Source organism: Bos mutus, chromosome 24 (assembly GCF_027580195.1).
Source record: "Bos mutus isolate GX-2022 chromosome 24, NWIPB_WYAK_1.1, whole genome shotgun sequence".
Classification (NCBI taxonomy): domain Eukaryota; kingdom Metazoa; phylum Chordata; class Mammalia; order Artiodactyla; family Bovidae; genus Bos; species Bos mutus.
Genome location: NC_091640.1, coordinates 45,479,866 through 45,506,686, shown reverse-complemented (window position 1 = coordinate 45,506,686; position 26,821 = coordinate 45,479,866). Strand labels below are relative to the sequence as shown.

General features: G+C 46.3%; 1 protein-coding gene across 1 annotated transcript; it reads right to left on the bottom strand.

The window, feature by feature from the left end:
* Positions 1-12,110: 12,110 nt before the first annotated feature.
* On the bottom strand, positions 12,111-26,037 carry LOC102279157 (urea transporter 2). The gene is made up of 8 exons (XM_014477169.2): positions 25,890-26,037; positions 25,035-25,224; positions 24,593-24,721; positions 23,540-23,732; positions 20,543-20,690; positions 19,778-19,912; positions 18,688-18,737; positions 12,111-12,311 (listed from the first exon to the last, which is right to left on the bottom strand). The coding sequence occupies exons 1-8, from the start codon at positions 26,035-26,037 to the stop codon at positions 12,111-12,113; spliced, it is 1,194 nt and encodes a 397-aa protein (XP_014332655.2).
* Positions 26,038-26,821: the final 784 nt, after the last annotated feature.

Below are 26,821 nucleotides of genomic sequence, written 5' to 3'. Positions count from 1 at the left end.
GCTGAGGTCTTTGGACTCCACGTCCAATGCTTTGGTTACACCAGTGCGGTTTCCTTCAGTTGTCATGACTGTCCCCCACAGATCTCCATGTCACTTACTGGTGTTCAATAGCTCAAAGCCTCCTTTGTTTAATTTCCTTGGCCAGAGTCCCTAGTCCAGGCTGGTTACTTTTATCGGTCTCCAGTCGATCATGCCTGACTTAACAAACATTCTCACACTGTCCTCAAGTTCCATCCTTGCTCAAGAGACTCCAAGGGCAACCATGAACGTTTGGGTGTGAGTTCTGGCTAAGAGATTTATGAACCGGGTATTTGTGTATACAACTTTTAACTTACTAGATTCTTGGGTATTTGATCTGTAAAATGGGAATAAGATGATCAACCCTACAAGAACTATGAGATTTAACTGAGATTTTACTTACAGTTCTTCATGGCCACGTCTGTCTCACCTGATCCTACTCCCTGACCTTGCATCGAATCTGAAGTATTTTGCTTAGCTCACAAGGCCTTTGGAAACCTCTTCCCTTTCCAAAAGCCACACAGAGCACACAAGGGCCAACATCACACTCTTTGGTGCTGGGCTACTTTCCAGTGAATTTTCTGGTCTTAGTCGTCTCTCGCCTTGAAAATCCCTGTCAAAGTGTGGTGCTGAATCATGGAATAAGGGTCAGAAAAAGCTCTAGCTCTATCCTAATAATCCAGATCTTCTGAATCACACCCCTTGGGTGGTACTGGTAGAAAAGCACGAAACAACATTTTTCACAAGCTCTGCCATTGTTACACCCCCTCCTGCACCGCCGGTACACAGTAGCTATAAATTCTAAGCTTCTTGAAGCCAGGAGAGGTTACAGGGTCTTTGTTGCTATCACATTATTTAGCACAGATTTAGGCACCTAATAGGACTTAACATCAGTACTTCTGTGATTGAAGAGACAATTCCGTGCTCAGCTTACTAGATCTCAAACTCCACCAGCACCAGCATCACCTAGATCGCTGGTTCCCACCCCCAGAGTCTCTGACTTAATAGGTCTGGGGCAGTGCCTGGGAATTTATATCCCTAACATGTTCCTAGGTGATTCTGATGTGGCTGGTCTGGGGACTACAACCTGTCTCCGTTCAAGTCTGGCCTAAAGACCAGCAGCATCAGCACCACATGGGAACCTGTAAATCGCAGTGGCTCAGGCCCTCTGCTGTAGCTTTGTTCTGGGCCTCTATGTGAAACCTGCTCTCACCCCACCCAGAGCCCCCTCTCCTATGCCCCTCCCTCAGTCCTTCATATACTCTGGAGGATCGGCCTTCTCAAGGCACTGGGTGATGCTTGTAGAAATGCAGTTTCCTGGTCCTCTTCACCTGTTGAGTCCCAGTCTCTGAAGGTGGGGCCCCAGGATCTGCTTTTGAGCCAACATTGCCTTGTTTAAGGACACACCTTCTGGAATTATTTGCTAAAGTAGGGATTGGTTTGTTGTTAAGTTGTTTACCAAACACTTAGCGCTGCCAGGACCTGGAGTTGGGGGGTGGTGCCCGAGAGATGCATGATCTGGCCCTCAGAGAGCTTTTAGCATGTGGAGAAGACGGTTTAGTGAACAAGTCACGGTGTGATAGGCACACAGGAACTCAAGTCATGGAGGTGGTCTCTGCTCATACGCACCCGTGTTGGGGTGAAGTCCCGCTAAACGTCTCTATACCAGGGGGATCAGAATGGGAGGGGAAGGTTGGCTGCTCTTTTCTCCTTTCTACTGTGAAGGATTTTGCTTGTTGACCATGAGTGGGATCTCCTGAGTCTTGCCTTGACTCTAGTTGGGAGAGCCATGAACATTTCCCAGGTTTCCTGGCCTTCAGAGTAGCAGGTGCCATCTCTCTCTGCATATCCCTCTTCCCTGGGTACTTGCCTTTTTCGCTGTGCGGTCCCTTGGTGGATATTGGAGAATCATGTTGCTGTCTCAGGCTGTCACCAATGAGGAAGGAGTTTGGAAAGCAGAGGGGAGCTTTGAAGGTGTTGCCATGGGAGAGAGCTCAGCCTCTGGCAAGAGCCCTGTGCAGAACCGGCTACGTAATTCAAAGGTCCAGGGCAAAATGTAAATGCGGGTCTACTTAGCCAAAAATTAAGACTTTTGAGATGATGATAGAATAGCATTAAACCAAGGTGGTAGCCCACGTGACTGCATAGGGCCCATGCCCAGGAGTCCAGTCTCAGCCCGGGAAACGAGACAGACTATATTTGCAAATAACTTGCCTGTCAGGGGATAAGATGGTCTGTGTAGGAGAGAACTGGGGGAAGAAGAAAATAAAGGAGGCAATGCCCTATTTTTCTCACCATGGCTTAGAGGATTTACTTGAGTAGAACTGTGTCTGAGTTTACTTGAGTTTAACCCTCTCTCACTGCTCCTAGAGAAGAGGGTGGGGTGCTCTGGGGCATGTGAATCCCGGTCCCTATCCACGGGGGCCTTGGAGCCTGTTTCTGTTGAGAACCTGGGACCAAGGCCAAGGAGCCAAGCTGGGATCCCAGGGGAACGGGATGCTTAGGCTCAGGAATGGTGGTGGATACTCTGACCGCCCCCCCCGCCAGGCTCTCTGTCCTGCCTTCCTAGTCCTCACATCAATCTTTCTCCCCGCTTTCTCTGCTTTATGCCTGCCCTATGCCAGGGTAGCCACAGACTGGTTGAGCACCCATGTCTCTTGGGGAGTTTAAAAACAAAAGAACCGTCAGATGAGCTGAACAGGTCTTTGGTGGAGCCAGGAGCACAGCTAAAATATGTCTAGGTTCAGAGGTTAAGAATTGGACCCCAGAGCCAGGACAACTGTCCCTTGACAAAATAATGCTGCCTTGGTTCCTCCCACATGATGCTAGGTCACTTCAGTCGTGTCCAGCTCTGCAAAACACTATGAAAACTGCTCCTTCCTTGGCCCAACTTAGAGGTTCTGATGGAGCTGCTCTGACTGCGGCCTGTGGCCACTGGGGTTTTTAAATGCTCTGCTGCCCTGGTAACTAGACTTGCAATCATTTTGAAATGTATGGAAACATCAAATCACTGTGCTGCCTACCAGGAACTAATAGTGTTATACGGCACTGATATTTCAAAAACAAACAAACACTCATAGAAAGAGACCAGATTTGTGGTTGCCAGAGATGGGGAGCAGGTGGGTGGTTGGATGTAGGTGGTTAAAAGATACAAACTCCCAATTATAAGATAAATAAGTACTAGGGATGTGATGTACAACACAATCAATGTAATTAACACTGCTCTACATTATATCGGAGAAGGCAATGGCACCCCACTCCAGTACTCTTGCCTGGAAAATCCCATGGATGGAGGAGCCTGGTAGGCTGCAGTCAATGGGGTCGCTAAGAGTCGGACACAACTGAGCGACTTCACTTTCACTTTTCACTTTCATGCATTGGAGAAGGAAATGGCAACCCACTCCAGAGCTCTTGCCTGGAGAATCCCAGGGATGGGGGAGCCTGGTGGGCTGCCGTCTATGGGGTCGCACAGAGTCGGACACGACTGAAGTGACTTAGCAGCAGCAGCAGCTACATTATATATGAAAGTTAAGGGAGCAAATTCTCTAAGTTCTCATCAGGAGGAAAACATTTTATTTTTTCTATTTCTTTAATGTTGTATTTATATGAGATGATGGATGTTCACTAAACTTATGATCATCATTTCATGAAGTGTGCATGCCAGGTCATTACGCTGCACCCCTTAAACTTACACAGAGTGGCGGGTCACTTGTATCTCGTTAAACTGGAAGAAAAAACTGCTCTGCTGTCTGATTTGCTCTCTTCCTGCCCCCATGACTCTCCTTATCATGTCTGCCGAGGCCACACCATAGGGGACAGTCTCTCTCTAGCATTCTGGTGGGCCAGCAAGTAGTGGGGACAGGAGTGAGAACCACCCCATCCCCATCCCATTCCTGGCTCTGCCATGAAGGGTGGAACCTCACCTCAGCACCAAAACCCACCTGCTGTTTGCTCTCACCGACTCAATGGACGTGAGTTTGAGTAAACTCCAGGAGCTGGTGATGGACAGGGAGGTCTGGCGTGCTGCAGTCCATGGGGTGGCAGAGTCAGACCCGACTGAGCGACTGAACTGAACTGAGTTAGAGGACCACCTGGCTCTTCTGCACGTGCTCCCTGCATTTCTCTGTGTTGGGCTTTTCTCCGTCTTCTTTATTTCTTATTGCAGGCGTCTACCCGGTCAGGACTTCCTGCACGCGGGTCTTGTGGAGCTTCCCTTCCTGCCCATCTTTCTGTCCGCCTGCGGCAGCAGCTGCAACCACCACTGCCCTCCCAGCCCTCCACGCCCCGGCCACCCCGCACCCGACAGCCTTCGACCTCATCCTGTACCTGCTGGTACGGCACCCCTGCAGCTCCTCGCCTCTCGGCACTCTTCTCGGCCGGACCAGCGCTGCCTGTGCCCACGGAGCCGGGGAGACGGGCTCTGGGCCCAGGGCAGCGGGGGCGGAGGTGCTGGCCGCCATCCGCTGCCTCACGCCTCCTCCCCAGGGCCAAGGCCGCCCACTCGGCAGGCTTCCGGGGCCAGTGCAAAACCTTGCTTGTCTGCCAGCTATTTCCTGTTAAGTGGTTTCATTTTTCTTTATCTAGTCTCCTTGGGGGCACAGGCTGGGGCCCAACAACCCTGAGAATGAGGCAAACCTTTTCAAGGTTCCTCTGTGCCTCCGGTACATGGCCCTCCTGCCTCCAGGCGCCACGGGCTTTTCATTGTAGCCGAACCAAGCCCACTGCCCCTCATCAGAATCCACTGGGGGACTGAGGGCGGCAGGGCCTCGTAGTGTGTTGGAGTGACTCTACTGGGAGTCAGAAAAATAGAGCCCAGGAAATGGACATCCAGCTGTCTTCAACTTGCGCTGCCCATTGGAACCACACCAGGAGCTTTGAGAAATACCTGTTCCCAGACCCACTGCTGACTTAATTGGTGTGGGGGAGGGGCTGGGCATCCCGGATTAAACACTACTAGCAGTGATTTCAAAGCCTGGATCTTGATCCAGCAGCATCCATATAATCCAACAGTTTGTTAGAGGCTCAGATTCTTGGCTCTACCCTGATCTACTAAATCAAAATCCTGGAGTTGAGGCCCAGGGATCTGGGTTTTGATAAGCACCGTAGATGATTCTTTAAGGCACAAGGGTTTGCAAATGGGGATGTATTGGAGTATGCAAACAAAGGGGAAGGGATGATTACAGAGAGCATCCTGTTTCTAAGTCTACACCAGTGGTTCTCAAAGTGTGGTCCCTGGACCAACAGCATCAACATCATCTGGGCACTTGTTAGACATGCACACTCACAGGCCCTTCGCCAGACCTACTGAATCAGAAACTCTGGGCATGTTGGACATGCTTTCTCAGTGGTTCTGATGTGTGCTTGAGTTTGAGAGTCACTGGTCTCCCATCTACTTGCCTTACTTGAGACTTACATGATTTGTGTCTGCACTGCGGCGGCTCTGTAGGGAAAGGATGGCAGCCAAGGACAATTGTAGAGGCTTGAAGTTATTACCCATAAAATGATGACATGCCTAGGGTGAGGTGGTGCGTCTGTTCTGACGAGTTCTTTCCTTAATCACTCTTCAGGGAATGCCTGTTGGGGGAGGCTACAGGCAGGAAGTTTTGGAGGCAGGATTCCATGAGCTGCCCACCCCTCCCTGAGCACCTGTGTGTGTATTATACGTATATGCCTGTGGATGTGTAACAGGTTTTAAGTTCCCCAGAATGAGTGCACAGGCTCTGTAGCGAGAGAGTGTGGACACAGAAGGGTCAGTTGTTTTCCAGGGCTGCTGTGTGCCCACCTGTGGGGTAGTTCTGTGAATAATAGAGACAGAAACAATAACAACCGTGTGTGTACCTGCAGATTACTCTCATGTGTATGTAGGAATGTACAAGTGCATATGTGTGTATGTATTGCCTATCTGTATGTACATGTGAGTATGTACATACTTCTGTGTTTAGCATATGTGTATACATCTATGTGTGTTTATATGTGTGTGTGTGAGTGTGTGTTACAACCATGATCCTCCCAGGACTTATCATCTAATTGGAGAGGAAAAATACCTTTAATTGAAGCAGAGTACAGTTGTGCCCTGAGCTCCACGGTTATTGACTTTAAAGAAGCCATCGTTTAAACTTTTGAAGAAATTATCCTAAAACAGGTGGTGCTCTTCTCTGGTGAGGCAGGAAGAGGGAGGATGGGGTAGTTCAAATGGGGAAGGGAGAGGCACCCCCTGGGTGCCCTGCCCATCCTTTCCTCAGCATCTTAAAGCCACGGAAGGGTTCTGAGCTGGCCCCGCTGGCCCAAGATGCCACATTTTAAAGAAGACCCCTGAGATGATGCTCAGGCTTTGCTGGATGTTCCCAGTCACTGTGACTCTGCTTGGGACTGTGGCTTCTCCATCTCTCCAGTGCCCACGGCCCCTGCATGGACTGATCTGTTTCCAGGGCTTCTTAAGTAGCCTTTACACGAACACTGCTCTTAGGTGGGTACAGTCCTCATTTTGTAGATGATGGACTGCAGGCTCCAAGACAATCCCCCAGCCAGTAGGTAATAGAGAGGGGCTCAAACCCAGGCTCATCTGAATTCAAAGCTGAGACCTTTTCATACCAACCTCCTGGCTCACCAACAAGGTTTGATGACTGTAGGATGCTAGGTGGATTTATTATGTTTCTTGTAGGCTCATGGTCTTTCTGGACTCAGTTCATATCCTCAATTCCTATATCTTTCATTTTTGCAAATGTTCTTTCCCAACTTTCTGCAATCTCAACAGTAACAAAAATTTCCTTGCATTTCTGCATTTCACCAGAGATTCTAAAAACATCTTAAAGGCAGAAATAAAACCTGTGTTCATTATTGTTGTTCTTCTGGGAGTTAAAATGCGCTCAACTAACTTGCAAGCCAGGTTCAAAATCTTCAACTCTGTCTCTATCTATCTATCCATCTTCTATCTCTCTGTGTATTATCTGTCTGTCTCACTTTATAGTGTGACCAGAATGCTTCCAAATGCTAGTGGAGGCAGACGGAATGCTCTCAGGCTTTATGGGTTGATCCTGCCCCAATTCTGGGGTCACTCTGAGCTCTGACAGGGCTGAGCAGAGCACACACTATGCCCTGCCCATTTTATAATTTTTCTGACTGAGAATTGAGCTAATCATATGGCTTAGTCCCTGCATATTATCTTCTTGGTCTGTGCAGGGCCCTTCTCTTGAATCTGTGAGGGTCTGTATGTATGTCTTTTCATTATTATACTCCACTCTCTTTTCCCTCTTGTACTCCAAGTGCCATTTTTTGTTTGTTTGTTTGCATCCTTGAAAAATATGTGTTGCTGGTTTGTGTGCGTGCATTTTTAATGTATGAAATGGGTATTGATTTTACGTGTCCTTTTCCTATTTGTGCCATCACTAGGTTTTTAGAATCGATCCACGGCTATACGTGCGGTCTTGGCCTTCAGCCTGCTGTGCTGGCTCCCAGGTGTGTAGCAGCCTTCTTGGCCTCTGCTTTCTCTCCAGCTCTCTCCAGTGCAACCAAGGCTGCTGTGAACAGCCCTGCTGGGAACCGTTTATACTCTGGAGTCGAACTTCTTGGTCACAAGGGGTCTTAATACTCAACGTGAGTGAATTCTGAGGACCTTTGCGCCCCACGTGGCAGCAGTGAGCAATTTCCCACCAACAGTGAGGACCCAGAGTTTGCTCCATGAGTGCTTGAGGAGAACCCAGTTTCTATTTGAGAACACACTTTGGGGGAGGTGTTGAGTGGGAGGGTTTGGAATCCTACATGTATTTAAGAGCTCATGCTTATTAATTCAATTGTTCATAGCCTTGATATCTCTGCTCATTTTTTTTTTGTTGTTGTTGTTGTTCTCTTGATATATCAGTTTCTGAGGTTTTGGTAAAATCTTAGCTACAATTATTAATTTGTTTGTTTCCCCCTTCAGTTCAGTCAGTTGTTGCTTGATGTATTTTGAGGCTGATTGCTTAGCACACAAGGGTGGATGATAACCGTGTACTTTTGCCCTATTATTCTTTTTCATCGTTCTTTATACTTTTTTTTTTTTGCCTTAAATTTCACTTTTCAAGGTGTTATGATTGGTATCCTAACTTTTTCTTTTTTAGATCTGGATTTGTTTATCTTATTTCATCCTCTCACATTCAAACATTTATGCCTTTCTGTTTTAAATGTGTTTACTGTAAATAGCAAATTGTTAAGTCTCAAAAAAAGTGCAGCCGAACAGTCTCTGTATTCCGTGGTGAATCTAATAGTTAACTTTTTTTTGGTCAATTAGGTACTGTCATGTTATATCTAATTTCTACCTTCTGTCCTTCTATTTATTTTTTTTGTGCTTACTATTTTTTTTTTTTTTTTGGAAAGGGAGACTTTCTATAATATTTTCCTCCTTTTCTGCTTTCCATTGTAAAGATAATTTTCTTCTGGTTCAAAATTTGCAATTCTGATTTTGTTCTCATGGTGGTTGCCCTTATCACCCATGTTTATTCCTCCTTGTGGACTTTGTAAACTTACCAAGTTTTGCACAAGCTAAGTACTATAATAGGTGCTCATGCCTCTCTCTGTCCCACCCTCTGCCATCATTTAATATTCCACTTCTAGGTCTCTGGCTTCCACTTTTCCCCTTTGGTCCTGATGATCGATAAACACATTTGGTCACGTCACATTTCTTGTGTCTTTTGCAGCATTTCCTGGTTTCATTTTTCTCCCTTGTTTGGATGCTTCCACTCAGATTGTTTTCAGTGCAGGCGTCTGTGGGTGAATCTTATGCCTGAGGACACTTTTGTTATTCTCTTTAATGCCTCCTGTGTGTAGAGTAGTATCCAGGTAGCTTCGCTGGGTTGAATATTTTGGCCATAGTCTTGGAGTCTCTGGTTAGGAAGTCTACAGTATTTCTCTTTTCTCACCAAACTGACTTATCAATGGAGTACTGGTCAGCTGGCCATCTGGGAAAACTCAGATTTGTGGCCTATTGATTTCTGGAGTGTAAATACTCCCATCCGGCAAATTTCCAGCTATCTAGGCAATGCCACTAAGTGAGACCTGGAAGGATGTGTTCACAGAGGCATATGTATAACCAGAGCTCGGCAGCTGCTTGGAGCTGGCTCCTCTCTCCACTGTTGACACAGAAGTGAAGGGCTGTGTTGCATGGGCTTCCCTGGTGGCTCAGCAGTAAAGAATCCCCCTGCCAGTGCAAGAGATGTGGATTCGATCCCTGGGACAGGAAGATCCCCTGGAGAAGGAAATGGTGACCCACTCCAGTATTCTTGCCTGGGAAATCCCATGGACAGAGGACCCTGGCAGGTTGCAGTCCATAAGGTCTCAAAGAATTGGATACGCCTTAGTGATTAAACAACCACAAGTAGAACTACTTGGGTAGCCTCTAGATGTTGTACATTTCATAACTCAATTCTTTTTTTAAATCCCATCTATTTCTACCTTGCTTGGTATCCTGGGCCAACTCAACTTGCTTTACCACGGAGGATATTGAAATATTTAGAACAGCTGAACTTGTTAGTGGTCAGTAATCAGAATGGCATGCATGTAGAGGGTTTTCTGCTCTTAATAAAACCAGATTATAACACTTTAGTGGAAAATGCACGAAAGTGCTATTTTAATAGTGCTATGTCATCACTTGGAGGTTCTGGGGCAGCTGAGAGAGCTGCGAACATAAACAGCCTTCTGGTGAAATTCCCGGATGCTGGACCCTCAGAGAGTCATAACGCCCTGGTCATGAAAATAGAGCCTGAGACCTTCTTGGCCTCCAGGTGTGATCACAAACTCAGAGGTAGCCTCTGGAGTGTGACTTGCTCCCATTTCCTATGTGGGCATTTGTTTCCAGAAGTGCACAATTTTCCTGGAGAAGCTATAATTGGTTGGATATAATCGGGAAGAAAGGTAGGCAGCCCAGGATTCTTGGGCTGGTGGAAAAGGACTGGGATCCTAGGGCTGACACAGGAAAGATAAATGTAGGAAAATAAACGCAGACACCAGCTTTTGCTAAGTATTAGATTCATAAAGAGTTTGTCCCCTGCACCTTGCTTCCTTTCTTCATCTTCTGCCTTAGATCACCCCATCGTGCTATCCTGGAAGGATGGAGGCCATGGGCACTGTAAGTTCATCCCTGTTCTTGGAGGGGACTGGTGGGAAGGCTGAGCCACATGCCTTTCACAGAGGGGTCCTGTGTTTTAGGAGCTCAATGTTACAACCAGAGCAATTGAATAACAAAGAGTTGTTCAAGTGGTGCTGGATTAGTCATTTTAGGGTGCAAGACTATACCCTAAAAAATGGGATGAGTTGTAATAACCAGCATTTCAACTCAAATAGAAAACAATGACTATGGTCATTTCTGTATACTTCCCTTTATAAGCAAATCAAATCTTCTGATAACTTTCAACCTATCCTCATCTCTTTTTCTAGAGAGGAGGACTTTTATTGTTTTGCACTTTATATCATACAGTCATTACAATGAATACATAGCTGTTTCTTTCTCATTGTTAAGACAGAATGTGTGGCAAGTGATCCTGTGGGAAAAGGTAAAAGTATATCTTATTTGTTCATCCTCAGGATATATGCTTTTCAAATATACGTTTTATCATAGAAAACCCCTCAAATGGGCACTGTGTGGACAATGTAGGTAAGCCCCATTTTTAAGAAAACCCACACCAAATTGCAAGCTTAATCATTTAATGAGTATGCTTATGAATATTATAAAAGGAAACACATTTGTTTAAAAATATGATTTAAATGTTGAGAAAGATCACGTTTCATTGGATGACATTACTAGTAACATTTGTGATGTAAAGGATGGCATGTTGTCATTTCCAGTGAACTTAGGTTATAACCCCAAGTCAGAGAACATCACATGTGTTCATCTGTGCTCAGTCGCTCAGTTGTGTCCGACTCTTTGCGACCCCATGGACTGTAGCCCACCAGGCTTCTCTGTCCATGACATTTTCCAGGCAAGAATACTGGAGTGGGTTGCCATTTCCTCCTCCAGAACATTGCATGACTCGAGAATAAATCTCCACACAACATTAAAATTGTCCTGCCTCTTCTCCTGATAGCCCTTTCATCTTTTACTTAACTTAAAGTCATTAGGAAGAAAGCTGAGCACCAAAGAATTGATGCTTTTGAACTGTGGTGTTGGAGAAGACTCTTGAGAGTCCCTGGACTGCAAGGAGATCCAACCAGTCCATTCTGAAGGAGATCAGCCCTGGGATTTCTTTGGAAGGAATGATGCTAAAGCTGAAACTCCAGTACTTTGGCCACTTCATGCGAAGAGTTGACTCATTGGAAAAGACTCTGATGCTGGGAGGGATTGGGGGCAGGAGGAGAAGGGGACGACAGAGGATGAGATGGCTGGAGGGCATCACTGACTCGATGGACATGAGTCTGAGTGAACTCCGGGAGTTGGTGATGGACAGGGAGGCCTGGTGATGGACAGGGAGGCCTGGCGTGCTGCGATTCATGGGGTCGTAAAGAGTCGGACATGACTGAGCGACTGAACTGAACTGAAAGTCATTATTTATTGGTATGTTGATTTGTCAGTTTAAAGGAAAGAGAAGAATCAATACTTCTGAGGTGGAAGGGACTGCAAGGCCCCTCTCCGTTATGAAACCAGTAAGAAATTGGAGCTGAGAAGGGGGATGGATCCACCTGAGTGGTTGGAGTTCACTCGTGGCAGAGCTGGAGGCAGATCTGCCCGTGGCCTTGTTGGCTAATTTCCTGTGACTGTACATCACTGCACTAAATGATGACAATGTCACCCATCTCTGTCCCCTTCCTGGTGAGTTGTCCTTAAGGATGTGGTTTATTTTGCAGAAGAGGGAAGCTTCTCCTCAAAGGGAGCTCTTATGGAGTGAGCTATAGGTACAAAGTTGAAAGTAACCATATTATTGACAAATACTGTGCATCTTGGAACCAAGAGCTTCCTGAATAGTGACTGCGTGCATATTTCCCTGTTCTTGGGAATAACTAGGGTGTAGGCTTGCTTAGGGGAAGAATCACAGAACAGACAGGAGAGCTTAAGTGGCTTTCAGCTTGGGAACCTGGACACCCTGCCAAAGGCTGAATTTACCGGGACATGTATTGGAAAGGGCAACTTAGGAGACATCGTAGGCCTGGTACTTTGTGATGGTCGATGCTCTTCTGTTTTTCTCCTGGGACAGGTGGTAGATGCGGTTGGCCTCTGGGTAGGTGACTCTGCTGAGTGGGAGCTTGTAGATGGCGGGGTTGTTGGTCGTCAGGAGCAGGAAGGTGAGGGCAGAGAAGCAGAAGGGCCAGGTGCAGGGTGGTAATCCACACTGGGAGGAGGGGAACACAAGAGGAGTCTTGGTTACATCAGATGCCCGTGCTCGTTTCATCAGCCTTTCTCAACCAGCTACGGTCCTGGGTAGGGAAGGGGAGGCTTTGTGGGCACTGACTGCAATAGTACTTAATTCACGATCAATATAAATCAAATTGTGCTGGGGGGTGGGGTGTGTCAGTCTGCATTGACAAGCATATATTCTTCAAAATGCAGAACCCTACCAGAACCCTCTTATAACATGCCTCTATGTAGAAGACACCTTTTTTTCTTGGGTGTCTGGCCATTCTTCATTTGGGATAACCTCAATAGCTTTTTAGCAAACAGCCTGAAAATCCAACTATGAAGCAAGTCAAACCATTGCCCCTTCTCCTCCACACATCCTTTTATCACAAGCAGTAAAAACCTCAGGGAATGCCATTGGAGGAATGAGGCCAGGTGTGTGTACATGCTCAAAGATGGATCTGCTGGGTGGGACTCAAAGAGCAATGACAGCCTCACACTAGAACTGTAGCCTTAAGGAACACCCACGACTGATGATTTCCACTCTGTGAGTCTTTCCAAAGCCCTGCTAAGGCTGTGTGGGGTGTTTCAAGTCCTACAGAGGGAATGATGTGGGCTGGGAGTTCCACAGACCCAGATCCAAATCTCAGCTCCAGTCACCTTTGTGGGAGCCATTTCCTCTTTCTGAAAACTATTTCCTCAATAAGAAAATAGGCATAAAGCTATCTACTTAAAGAGTTGGTGCCTCGTGCATACTAAGCGCTCAATAAATGGTCTTCATTTGTGGTCACTGTCATCCAGCAGAGGGCAGCCCTGTGAAGTTATGGGGCTGCACATGCCGAGGCTGATTAGAAAGCAAAACTGTGCAGCTCCTCAGTGCTCTCTTCTGTGGAGGTGTGAACAGTCTCATAAATGTCATTCAACACTTTTATACCCTGTTCCTCAAGGAGACTGGGAATTCCTTCAGAGTGAATTAATAGCCTGCATTTTTTTGTATCCCTGAGAGTGGACAGCCACAGTATCTTAAACATAGTATGCACACAGAAAGTAAACATGATTTTGTTTTGAAAAATGTCTAGATTGAGTGGTGTAACCTGTAACTTCTCTGCACATAGAGGAAGGGGCAATTGACCACAAGCAATCAGGAGCCAAAGCCTCCTGTTTGCATCATTTCCAGTATCTGGTCTGAGGAAGGACACATAGCTATTGGATGGACAATTAGGTGAAAGGATGGGGGCAAGAAGAGATGAAAAAGCCTGGAGCAGACAGCCGCCTCAGACACCAGGCTTCATCCTGTTTCTGGTGATTGGCTAGTTAGCCCCAGCTCTAATGTACCCCATGGCGGGGGCTCACTACCTGAGAGTTTCATTCATTCCACATTTCTTGAGCACCTACTATGAGCTGAGAACTGTAACAAGCACTAGAGATAAAGACAGGAATACAATCAGGCCCCTGTTCTGAAGGGGGACAAGGGCTGAAGGTGGAAGAGGACTGGTGTGTACTAGACTCGTCACAGTGTCATTTGTCATATGCACTTTGTCATATGTCAAATGTTATATGTCATATGTCAAGTGTCATAGCAGATACGCACACAAAATGTGATGGGGCCCAGAGAAGGGACTTAATCCAGCAGGGCACACAGGATGGTATCAGGGAAGTTCATTTCTATTGCTTAACAATTTCCTTCCTATGCTATGTCCAAACCACCCAATGTCACTGAGGGTGGAGGAGAGACTTAAACAGGTGTTAGTGAAATTCCCATCTCCACCCTCACCTGTAGGACCATCAGGACTTTTCCTGGTGGCCTGTGATGAGCCTTCAATGCTTATGGAGGGGGAGGCATCAACTGTAGGCTGAGCCCCATGTGCTCTGCAATAGGGCCTGGGCCCCAATGTGTATATGGGGCTGGGGCTGGCCATATGGCTCCCCTGGACTTCACAGGCCACCTACATTGGTGCTGAGACAAAGGTTCTCAGACTGCCGTGCAAGTGCTCAGCCACCAGCTCTGGCTTCTCTTGTACTTGGCTCCCTGTCATCCCAGAAACCTTGCCTCATGACACCAGACCCAGTAGTTGCTGTGGGATGAACAAAGATGTACACTGGCCCACAGGTTAACTGGGTGTTGATCCAGAAACATAGGGGAAAAATTAAATAATCACATTTTAAAATTAGTTGTGGAGGAGCTTGACTTACAAGAAACTCCTTCTCTAAGGAGGCCCGCCTGCCCCCTGACCACAGGATCTGATGGACTAATGTAGACATTTCCACTTTTGAGGCCTGGCTCCTTCTGTCTAGTAGATGCTGAGGAGAGTGTGATTTGAGACAGTTTAGTTGAGTTCAGTCGCTCAGTCGTGTCTGACTCTTTGTGACCCCATGGACTGCAGCACACCAGACTTCCCTATCATTCCAACTCCTGGAGCTTACTCAAACTCATGTCCACAGAGTCGATGATGCCATCCAGCCATCTCATCATCTGTCATCCCCTTCTCCTCCCACCTTCAATCTTTCCCAGCATCAGGGTCTTTTCCAATGAGTCAGTTCTTCGCATCAGGTGACCAAAGTATTGGAGTTTCAGCTTCAGCATCAGTCCTTCCAATGAATATTCAGGACTGATTTCCTTTAGGATGGACTGGTTGGATCTCCTTGCAGTGCAAGGGACTCTCAAGAGTCTTCTCCAACATCACAGTTCAAAAGCATCAATTCTTCGGCGCTCAGCTTTCTTTATAGTCCAACTCTTACACCCATACATGACTACTGGAAAAACCATAGCTTTGACTAGATGGACCTTTGTCAGCAAAGTAATGTCTACTTTTTAAATAAGCTGTCTACGTTGGTCATAACTTTCCTTCCAAGAGCAAGGATCTTTAATTTCTTGGCTGCAGTCATCATCTGTAGTGATTTTGGAGCCCCAAACAATAAAGTCTGTCACTGTTTCCACTGTTTCCCTATCTATTTGCCGTGAAGTGATGGTACCAGATGCCATGATCTTCGTTTCTTGAATGTTGATTTTTAAGTCAACTTTTTCACTCTCCTCATTCCCTTTATCAAGAGGCTCTTTAGTTCTTCACTTTCTGCCATAAGGGTGGTGTCATCTGCATATCTGAGGTTATTGATATTCTCCTGGCAATCTTGATTCCAGCTTGTGCTTCATCCAGCCAAGCATTTCTCATGATGTACTCTGGATGTAAGTTAAATAAGCAGGGTGACAATATACAGCTTTGACGTACTCCTTTCCTGATTTGGAACCAGTCTGTTGTTCCATGTCCAGTTCTAACTGTTACTTCTTGACCTGCATACAGATTTCTCAAGAGGCAGGTCAGGTGGCCTGGTATTCCCATTTCTTTAAGAATTTTGCACAATTTGTTGTGATCCACACAGTCAAAGGCTTTGGCATAGTCAATAAAGCAGAAATAGATGTTTTTCTGGAACTCTCTTGCTTTATCGATGATCCAATGGATGTTGGCAAGTTGATCTCTGGTTCCTCTGGCTTTGCTAAATTCAGCTTGAACATCTGGAAGTTCATGGTTCATGTATTGTTGAAGCCTGGCTTGGAGAATTTTGAGCATTACTTTGCTACTGTGTGAGATGAGTGCAATTGTGCAGTAGTTTGAACATTCTTTGCCATTACCTTTCTTTGGGATTGGAATGAAAACTGACCTTTTCCAGTCCAGTGGCCACTGCTGAGTTTTCCAAATTTGCTGGAATACTGAGTGCAGCACTTTCATAGCATTATCTTTTAGGATTTGAAATAGCTCAACTGGAATTTCATCACCTCCACTAGCTTTGTTCATAGTGATGCTTCCTAATACCCACTTGATTTCTCATTCCAGGATGTCTGGCTCTAGGTGAGTGGTCACACCATCATGGTTATCTGGGTCCTGAAGATCTTTTTTGTACAGTTCTTCTGTGTATTCTTGCCACCGGTCCATACCATTTCTGTCCTTTATTGTGCCCATCTTTGCATGAAATGTTCCCTTGGTATCTCTAATTTTCCTGAAGAGATCTCTAGTCTTTTCCATTCTATTGTTTTCCTCTATTTAATTGTATTGATCACTGAGGAAGGTTTTCTTATCTCTTGTTTTTCTTTGGAGCTCTACATTCAAATGGGTATATCTTTCTTTTTCTCCTTTGCCTTTTGCATCTTTCTTTTCTCAGCTATTTGTAAGGCCTCATCAGACAACCATTTTGGCTTTTTGCATTTCTTTTTCTTGGTGATGGTCTTGATCACTGCCTCCTGTACAATTTCATGAACTTCCATCCATAGTTCTTCAGGCACTCTATCAGATCTAATCCCTTGAATATATTTGTCACTTCCACTGTATAATTGGAAGGGATTTGATTTAGGTCATACCTGAATGGTCTAGTGGTTTTCCCTATTTTCTTCAATTTCATCTGAGTTTGGCAATAAAGAGTTCATGATCTGGGCCACAGTCAACTCCTGATCTTGTTTTTGCTGACTGTATAGAGTTTCTCCATCTTTGGCTGCAAAGAATATAATCAATCTGATTTCAGTATTGACCATCTGGTGATGTCCAAGTGTAGAGTCTTCTCTTGTGTTGTTGGAAGAGGGTGTTTGCTATGACCAGTGCGTTCTCTTGGCAAAACTGTTAGCCTTTGATCTGCTTCATTTTGTACTTCAAGGCCAAATTTGCCTGTTACTCCAGATATCTCTTGACTTCCTACTTTTACATTCCAGTCCACTATAATGAAAAGGACATTTTTTTGTGTGTTAGTTCTAGAAGGTCTTGTAGGTCTTTATAGAACCATCCAACTGCAACTTCTTCAGCATTACTGGTTATGGTATAGGCTTGGATTACTGTGAAATTGAATGGTTTGCCTTCAAACCATTCAGTTGAATGGAAATGAACAGAGATCATTCTGTTGTTTTTGGGATTTCACCTAAGAACTGCATTTCGGACTCTTTTGTTGACTATGATGGCTACTCCGTTTTTTTCTAAGGGATTTTTGCCCACAGTAGTAGATATAATGGTTATCTGAGTTAAATTCACCCATTCCAGTCCATTTTAGTTCACTGATTCCTAAAACGTCTATGTTCACTCTTGCCATCTCCTGTTTGACCACTTCCAATTTGCCTTGATTCATGGACCTAACATTCCAAGTTCTTATGCAATATTGCTCTTTACAGCATCGGACTTTACTTCCATCACCAGTCACATCCACAACTGGGTGTTGTTTTTGCTTTGGCTCCATCTCTTCATTCTTTCTGGACTTATTTCTCCACTGATCTCCAGTAGCATATTGGGCACCTACAAACCTGGGGAGTTCATCTTTCAGTATCCTATCTTTCTGCCTTTTTATACCGTTAATGGGGTTCTCAAGGCAAGAATACTGAAGTGGTTTGCATTTCCCTTTTCCAGTGGACCACATTTTGTCAGAACTTTCCACCATGACCCGTCTTTCTTGGGTGGCCTTACATGGCTCATAGTTTCATTGAGTTAGACAAGGCTGTGGTCCACTGATCAGATTGGTTAGTTTTCTGTGATTTTGTTTACTATTGTCTGCCCACTGATGGAGAATGATAAGAGGCTTATGAAGTGTAGTGAAGTCACTCAGTCATGTCCAACTCTTTGTGACCCCATGGACTGTAGCCTACCAGGCTTCTCAGACCATGGGATTTTCCAAGCAAGATGACTGGAGTGGGGTTGCCATTTCCTTCTCCAGGGGATCTTCCTGACTCAGGGATTGAACCCAAGTCTCCTGCATTGTAGGCAGACGCTTTACCCTCTGAGCCACCAAGGAAGCCCATATGGGACAGACTGACTGTGGGGAAACTGGGTCTTGTTCTAATGGGAGGGGCCATGTTCAGTAAATCTTTAATCCACTTTTCTGTTGATGGGCGGGGCTGTGTTCCCTTCCAGTTGTTTGACCTGAGACCAAACTATGGTGGAGGTAATGAAGATAATGGCGGCCTCCTTCAAAAGGTCCCACGCACGCACTGCTGCACTCAGTGCCCCGACCCTGCAGTGGGCCACCACCGACCCACACCTCCGCCAGAGACTCCCGGACACTCACGGGCAAGTCTGGGTCAGTCCCTTGTGGCGTCACTGCTCCTTAAGATCACGTATTTGAAGAAATGAAGAGCTTCCCTGATGGCTCAGTGAATAAAGAATCTACCTTTTCAACATTTCAGATGTAGTCTTGCAGGGATTGCAGTATCTGGGTGGCTTAATTTTTTCCCTGTATCTGATAGATCTGCATAATCATCCTAGCAACCCACAGTGGAGGATCTACACAATGCAAATGATTTGAGACGAGAGATGGATTGGGGAGGGGTTCTTGGAAGAGGGGCTTGGGGAGCCGAGAGAACATGGGGGAGGGTGTGAGGCATGTCCTTAGCCCTGTTGACTCACCACAGACAACATGTTAGCCAGGGCGGTACCCAGATAGGCTGTAAACAGTGCTGCAAGAGAACAAAGAAATCGTCAGGAAACCAGCAGTGCCTCAAGTTTATACATTCTCTCCCCATACATTTTATGCCACAAATGCTATCTCTTGGGTTAAAAAAAAAATTGAGTTACATTTCCATTGCTTGGCAGCTTTGAAAAGTGTTAAATTCCACGCAAATGTCGGCATAACTAAGACAGCAGATGAACTTTGTTAAAAAGGACCAGAATTTAGCTGTTACAGTTCTCCTGGGTCCTACCACCTTGCATTCTAGCAAAGGAGCATTTAGCAGCATAAACCATAAATGAGCGTTTTACTATACAGCCAAGGCGTGTGAATCCCAGAACTCCCTGCTGGGATATTTCATCACAAGTTATTAACATAATATGGGTTTCCAGGGAGGAACAGCATTCTGTAAGCTTGAGGAAGACCAAATATGCTTGCTGGGCTTTGCATGTTGAGGGCATCGCCAGGCTAGCCACTGGGGAGACCCAAGAGCTGGTGGGAGGTCAGGGTCTATGAAAATGGGCCACAGTAATTGGGATTTGCTTCTGAACCCTCAATTTCTCCACTAAAAACATCCCAATGGTTCCTAGGATATTAACAACAGCAAACCTTTATTAGAGAGTCACTGAATACCCCAACCACACACCTACAAGGACTATTTGAAGGTGCTGTGGTCAATGTTCGGGTGTTTAAGGTTAACTGCTGTATCTGATGTAAATCACCCAATTCTCCATATAAAGATTAATTTACACAAGAGTTGCTTCAATCACCTGCCTGGAAAGCAGGAATCACAGACAACAAATGAACAACCTCCATCAAAAACTCTGTCTTTGTGTGGCTGAACACTTTGCATTCAGTGAAAATAGTTTTTAAAGTACTAATCACTAAAGGACTATTCAAATTGTTTAAAATAAAAATCCCTTTATAAAGAAAACAAATCCTCCCATTTATCTTTGGAGGCTCAGCAAAAGTTTTGCAGGGTGGTTTCCCTGTGGGCATAGACGCTGGTGTCATTTGAGGTGGATAGGGAACTCTGCTGGCGGTACCCACCGCAGGCGATGGCAAGGAGGTGCGTCTGCCAGGTGATGACGTAGAACATGCCTCCTATGGCGATGCAGGCCAGCGAGCTGTTGAAGCCACATAGTCCGAAGTAGATGGAGTCAAAGGGCGTCGCGAGAGTGAGAGCTGGGGGAGAAGACAGGCTGAGTGCTGCGTGGGGTCGAGCGGGCCCACTAGCCCTGAAGTCCCCCACCGTTCTCAACTCAGACAGTTATCAGTACCCCCGAAGTATTTATGAAAAGGACTCCTGGCTATTCAGTGGGAAAACATCTAAAGCAGACAAATGGCTTTAGAGTCACATGCATATCAGTGCTTCAGCTGGTATGGGTATGAGACTCTTTTGAGTAATGATCTGAAGTTTGATTGAGCAGTGCCAGAAGAAGGAGGGTTAAGGTATCAACCTGAATGTTCTCTCGTGGAGAACAAGCTTCTTATCATGATTAGAGATAAGGCTTACAATATAAACATGCCTGGAACAAGCTCCTCCCAAGCTTTTAGTTTATCCAGAGGTGTAAGTGACCAGAGCTTTTCTCAGGGATGGGGTTTGCTCAGCGGAGTAGGAGGGCACAGCACCCAAAATGCTAAGACCAGGTGATGTGGAAGGAGGAAGAGTTTACAGGAATAAGCAGGTGGAGCAAGAAGACACACGTCAGCATTTTCTTTGGAGCTGGCCCCAGGCACAACATTCTTGCAGCCCATTAATAAGGGACCCATTCATAAGGCCCATTAATTAAGTTAATTAATAATGACACTAACCTGCTAACATCCCAATGGTGGATCCAATTGCAGCATGCAAGCAAATAAGAGGCGATGATATGAACAAAGCTATGAGGAAAATGCCTCCAGTCCAGGGGTTATCGCAGCCGTACACTTGGCTGATTCCAACAGGGATGGCTCTCAAAAGCTTCAGGTCCAACAGGATCACATGCAGTTACGGAGGCAAAAGAGACAATTTGAACAGGAAAATATTTGGTGCCAAACCCTCCATACTAACACTTTGCAACAATTTTCCAAGATATTTTCAAATAATGTCACTCTACAAGGAATACAAGATTTATTATTTTAATCTTGAGTTCTAAGAACAGTAAAGGGTTAAAATGTTGTTTCCTTTATTTAGAAACATGAGTGTAAGGCACTAAACTCCCAGGCTCCTCTGTCCATGGAATTTTCCAGGCAAGAATACTGGAGTGAGCTGCCATTTCTTACACCTGGGGATCTTCCCAAACCTAAGGATCAAATCTGTGTCTCTTGGGTCTCCTTCACTGGCAGGTAGATTCTTTACTGCTGCCCTACCTGGGAAGCCCTTCAACTCTCCTTTAAAGGGCCTGCAAAATAAAGCAAATTTTCCTTTCCTACCAATGCTTGTCTCTTGAGAATTGTCTTTTGAGTGATGAGCAACTGGATTTGGGTTTAGAAAAAAATCAGGGTGTTGGTCATTAGAAAATTACTAGATGGCTAATCAGAGTTGGGATTGAAAAACTCTTGTAACATCTTGTTTTTTTTTTTTTTTTTTTAAGCTAAAAACATGCCTAGAAGGCCAAATATTAGATGGGAAGATGGTTCTTTGTGTTTTCAAGAGCAGCATGTCTGGGCCATGGTCATATTGGTGCGGTCGTCTGGATGAGCAGCTAGATTGTATCCACAGAGGAGCCCCTGGGCAGGTGGTGCCCTGGCTTGCACAGGTTTTAGTGGTAAAGCCATCACGTGGTGGCTGATGGGGGAGTGCCCTGATGTGTCAAGCCTCTGTGTGTCTCAGATAGTGAGTGTCTATGAATGAGAAAGGAAGTCCAGAGTCCAGTGCCTTGTGGGCACTTGCACACGTGCCCTGAAGTTTGGGAAAAGATTCTGGGCACATAGTCTTCCCAGTGGCTGAGATTGGGTTCTGTGTTTTGAAGGTTGGAACTTGAGCTAGGAAAACGTAGGAGAGGCTCTGGGCCTGCTGGGGGGCACTGGGTTCATCCTGCCTTTGTTTATAGTTCATGGGGAAGCAGGTCTTCCCACGCCCTCTGAAGCCTCCTCCTGGGGTGCAGAGGAGGGAGGTCTTGTGGCTGTAGGGCCCTCACTCCACATCCAGACAGGATTGCTGTGGTCTAGAGGGCAACCCTCTGGGTTCAGTCCCCCCTTAACCTAGGACATAGAACAGGACAGGACTCAGACATTGCTATGTGGGGGACAGTGGGACAGGCAGAGTTCTGGACAGAGGCAGTGGCTGGGCTATCTGGTCCCCAGCCAGCTGTAGCCTCCAGCAGGCTCTCCCATCACCAAAGAGCAGGGGAGCTTGCAGAGCCTCAAAATCCTTGGGAGGCCTAGACCCTCTCTCTAACATCTACCGCTGTTTCCCCAAACTCAAGGCTCTAATTATGATGGTCAAAATGACAAGACATTCTCATCATCATCATAATACATTCAAAATTAGCCAGAAGAGTATTTCTCAAAGAATAATCACCAAGCATTGAATTTGTCTTTCTTGGAACTTTGGGGGTTCCAAAGTATTTGTACAGTATTTTCCATTTAATTTTTTTTTCTTACAAAATTCCTAGTTATCTTTTCTATGGAAACTGTGGTTTGAAGAATGCAAAGTATCTCAAACTTGCCCTTTCTACCATCATCCCCGCTTAGCCATGCCCGTTAGAGCCGTTTTGACTTGAAAAGATACTGATTGGGTGAATATTGTGAAAGGGAAGCGTGAGGGTCTGAACTGCCAACATGGCCCGTTTCTCACCTTTGGCTCACGAAGGTACACACACACACACACACACACACACACACACACACACACACATCAACAAGCATGGGGCTAAAGTCAACTTGTGTCTTCCTAGATAATACATCTTGGGCAAATGCAGGGCTCTCTCCCATGCCATCCTGCTGTCTCCATGAACTGTCAGAGAAACTTGGCACCATTATTTCTGACACAAAGTCCCTTCAACAAGCCCAGGTGGCTTTGTGGTTAGATGATAGACTGCTAATAACAAATTTCAGAGCGAGTGCTAGTCCGCAGAGTCATTTAGTGTATCAGAGTAGAGGACCTCAGAGAAAACATGCCCAGTTTAAGAAAGAAGGCTGATGGGCACGTTTCTCCAGGCTGACTTAAAGCTTTTAGTGTAGTTTTTTTTTTTTAATCTATCTTGGCAGACTTCCAGAGGCCAGCATTATATACAGAATGCGTACCAAAAGCTTAAAAAACTCTGTTAGATGTTTCTTAGTGGAGGAACACCCGTGCTTTAAAGTGGGCGATACCCCAGAGAGCGACGGGAACCTGCTCCCCAGCCTGGAGCAGAGACTTCTCCAGCCAACAGAAGGCAGTGTGGAGTGCATGTCGTCAATGATTCAAAGACATTGAATGAGAAGGAAAACATGACGTAGCTTGGATTGAACTGGAGTAAGGGATCAAGAGGCTCAAAAACAAAACAACAAAAAAAGATAAAAGAACCCAAATCTAGAAATCAGGAGGCTTCTTTTGACTTTACCCCTCACTCATGAGCTGCATGACCTCAGGCAGTCTCTTAACCTAGCCTTGGTCTTTCTCTCTGGCTACGACAGGACAGGGTGGGGCCAGAAATGGCCCTTTTAGCTCTTAAAAAGAGAAAAGAAAAAGCTGGTGGCTAATGTGATGTTGTAGGTAGAGTGCCTTGCACTGAATAATTGGTAATAGGTATTAATATAACTGGATGTTTCTGACATGCAAAATAACTAAATGCCACTTTAACACTGAGTGTTGGCAGGCATGCTGCCCTTCCACCTTCCACCTACCAAGGGCACTTGGATCTCTGACCAGGTGATGTTGGGCACAGAGGAGACCGGCTGCAGCAGTGTCGTGGGGAAGAAGAGGTTGTAGTGGCCCGTGGCCGCCAGGTACAGGGTCACGGCGATGTTGAAGGGCAGGGTGAAGACCGGGAGGTCCCACTTGCTGAAGATGGTGCCCAGGGCACTGGAGAGGATGGGGCTGATGGCAGAAGCACAGGAGATGCTGTTCATGATGCCCTCTGGCCCTGGCGCTAGACTGAGTGGGACAAGGGGGCTCCCTGAGCCTTCTTGGGGGAAAAACAGCTGGTTGGCTCCCTCTCCCAGCCTGACTGGCTCTGGGCAGCCCTCTTCCTGGGCCTCCTTCCTCTGCCCCACACCACAACAGGGTGGGTGCCCAGACTCAGCTTCAGAAGCAGGTCTTTTGGGGAAAGTCCTAAGGCAAGGGAGTCACAGAACTTCCTTGAAGGGCCTTAAGGCTCCCTCTGCAAGTGTGAGCAGAGAGGACAGACCAGCGAAGGGGAAACCCATTCATTCATTCAACAAATGTTTGCAGAGGAGCTGAGGGCGATCCTGGCAGGAGTGCCCTTTGGTTTCTGCAGGGGAGGGAGGAGCTGGACTCTGGCCCTCTGAGGGCTCTGGGCAGTGCCTGGGCCTGCAGCCCACCCTGGGAGGTTGTCCTGGTTGGGGCATGGGGTCCGAGAACAGGGCAGCGCTGGGGAGGAGGGATGGGAAGTTTTCCGGAGAGTGACAGGACCCCCTGGCTCTAAACCCTCTGTGGACCTCAGTTCCCTTCCCTGTCTGGTGGGGTAGGGCCAGGGGCTCTTTTAGATCTCAAAAAAGAAGAGTAAAGGAATGTAGGTAATGAAATACTGTGTGTGGAACACCTAGCACTGTGGTGCTATCACTGTACAATGTCAGTAATTACTTTCAGATGGTATTTCTGGTATGACGATATTTCTAAGGAAATGCTACTTTGAACACCTGTTGAGACGCTCACAGAGTTAGGTAGAAAGGTGGGAAGCCCTTTATCTGCACCCACAGCCTCAGAAGCAAACTTACCAAGACATGGACATCACGATGACCGGGAGTAGAAGCCACCAGAAATAGTCGCCTTTGTCTGAGAACACGGCCATCAGCAGCCCCACCAGGACCCCGTTATAGCCGTGAAGTCCAGCTGCGATGGCGGACCTGGGAGGGGAGCGCTACTGAAGGGGGGTCCCCTGCGGCCTAAAGCAGGGCACAGCCCCCCTGATTGTCCTTCTGAGCCAGGCTTTTCTCAGCTGGAGCCTCACCACACACACTTTCCGATCATCAGCCCTTCACTGTCCCCTGGAGAACGTGCAGTTTTGTAACCAGGGGATGCTTGTTTTAGTTATGAGTGACCTTGTTTGAGGCGTTTCTGAGCTGTGAGCCAAGCAGTGAGGATGGGAAGCTGGGGAAGGGTCCCCTCAGGGAGCTGACTCTTGTCTCAGGCTGGGACCCTGGGTTTCCTGAGACTCACTTGTCCTGACTCAGGATGAGGGCTGTCAGGGTGGACACTACGGTGCCCAGGCAGCCCGAGATGGCCCACCAGGGGTTCTGGATGAAGAGGCCGAGGATGATGAGGATGCCGCTGAGGGGGTTGTTCACAAACATCACCTGGGACGTGCCCCGGAGCACCCAGTCGAGGAACTGGAACACTGGGGATTTGTCTGAAAATGCAATGGGTCAGGGAGTCAGTCAAGGCTCAGTTGTGCCAGGTGAGGCCCCAGCGGGTGAGAGGGTGAGGGAAGCTGGCCTCCAAGGTGGGTTCCGCCCCCTGCTGTCACCTGCCACAGAGCCGGGTAAGGAAAGAACCCAAGAGGGCGTCTGACTGCCCAGAAAGCCCTTCACCCCATTGTGAGCTGGCTCTGGTCTGTAGGTTGTTGTTCAAGCAGGGGGTACCCTGCACAACCTGTGCCAAGAGAATGGCCTGAATTTTCAGGAGGACGGATCCAGGCGCCAAGCCCCTGGCCTGACCTCTGGGAGACTGCTAATGGGAACCTGTTAGAACAGTAGACACAGCTCTCCCATAAGCCATTTCTAGGTGGGAATTTTCCTAGAAAGCTGGCTCTAGAATCCCTGTACTAAAAAGTGACATTCTGAGGGAATATTGGCAAGAGCGTGACCATTATGTTCAGAGGTGAGAGTTTGCACATCTACGGGTATTGGCATTGACATTCTGAGAGTCCATATGCCTGTTGTAACAGGGAAACTCCTATCCATGGAAACAGGACTCCATCTCATCTACAGAGATCCGAGCAGCGTGTTTCCTAGAGGACAGCAGAGAGGGCCTTTTCAGGGATGGGAGCAGGGGCTGCTCTCGTGGAGTGTTCACCTTTAAGACCCTCTCCACACTCCTTCATCTCTCCGGTGATGTACCCCAGGGCTTTGCGGATCCTCTTCCTGATGGCGGCCAGGGAGCTCCAAATCCAGGAAGTCTTGGAGATGCCCGTTTCCACCTTTATCTCGGAGCTGTCCTCCATGGTTTCCAGAGCCTGTCCAGGGACAAGAGACGGGCAAGAAGCCCCACATTCTGAGCTTCTCACACTGAGGAGTGACGTGCTTGCCAGGCAGCAAGCTAAGGTTTTCATTTGATATTTAGTGAAATTGCTATTTAAGCATCTTTGATACTGTAGACTAGAATATCTTTTGTTTCGTTTCACATGTTACTTGTCTCTATATGATTTACAGATTCAATTAACTGTGGATTACAAATATTTGAAAAAATTTTTAGAAAGTTCCAAAAAGGAAAACTTGAATTTGCTGCACACTGGCAACTTTTTATTAATACATATCATTTACATTGTATTTACAGCTATTTACACAGCATTTTCATTGTATTAATATTAAGTATTATAAGTAATCTAGAGATGAGTTAAAAGGTATCAGAGGATGTGCATAGGTTATATGCAAATATTAATACTACGCCATTTTATGTAAAGGACTTGAACATCCACAGATTTTGGTACCCTTCAGGGATCTTGGAACCAATCCCCCATGACTGTAGTGTAACAAGACACTAGCTTTAGCCTCATTCTGTGGATGAGGTCTCAGGTGTGGATGGAGAGGTTAGGTTCTCACTTATAAAGGTCAAGGTCAAATATATAATTTAGATTTACCCACAAATTTTTAGATTCTTTTTTTTAAAAATATTACTTCTAGTATACCACACTCTTTGCTGAAGACAGCACCTCCCCAAACTCCAATATGTCTAGTCTTTAAAATTTAACTATCCATAAAATTAAATGAGTAGAGATTCTGTTTTGA

Bases quoted from the DNA above. Each gene is read 5' to 3' on its own strand.
- LOC102279157 (XM_014477169.2), bottom strand. From the start codon at position 26,037: ATGGAGGACAGCTCCGAGATAAAGGTGGAAACGGGCATCTCCAAGACT. The intron at 24,722-25,034 runs GTGAGTCTCAGG...CTCCCCTCCCAG, and splicing joins CTCATCCTGAGTCAGGACAA to GTCCGCCATCGCAGCTGGAC. The intron at 19,913-20,542 runs GTTAGTGTCATT...CTTCTCCCCCAG, and splicing joins CACCATTGGGATGTTAGCAG to CTCTCACTCTCGCGACGCCC.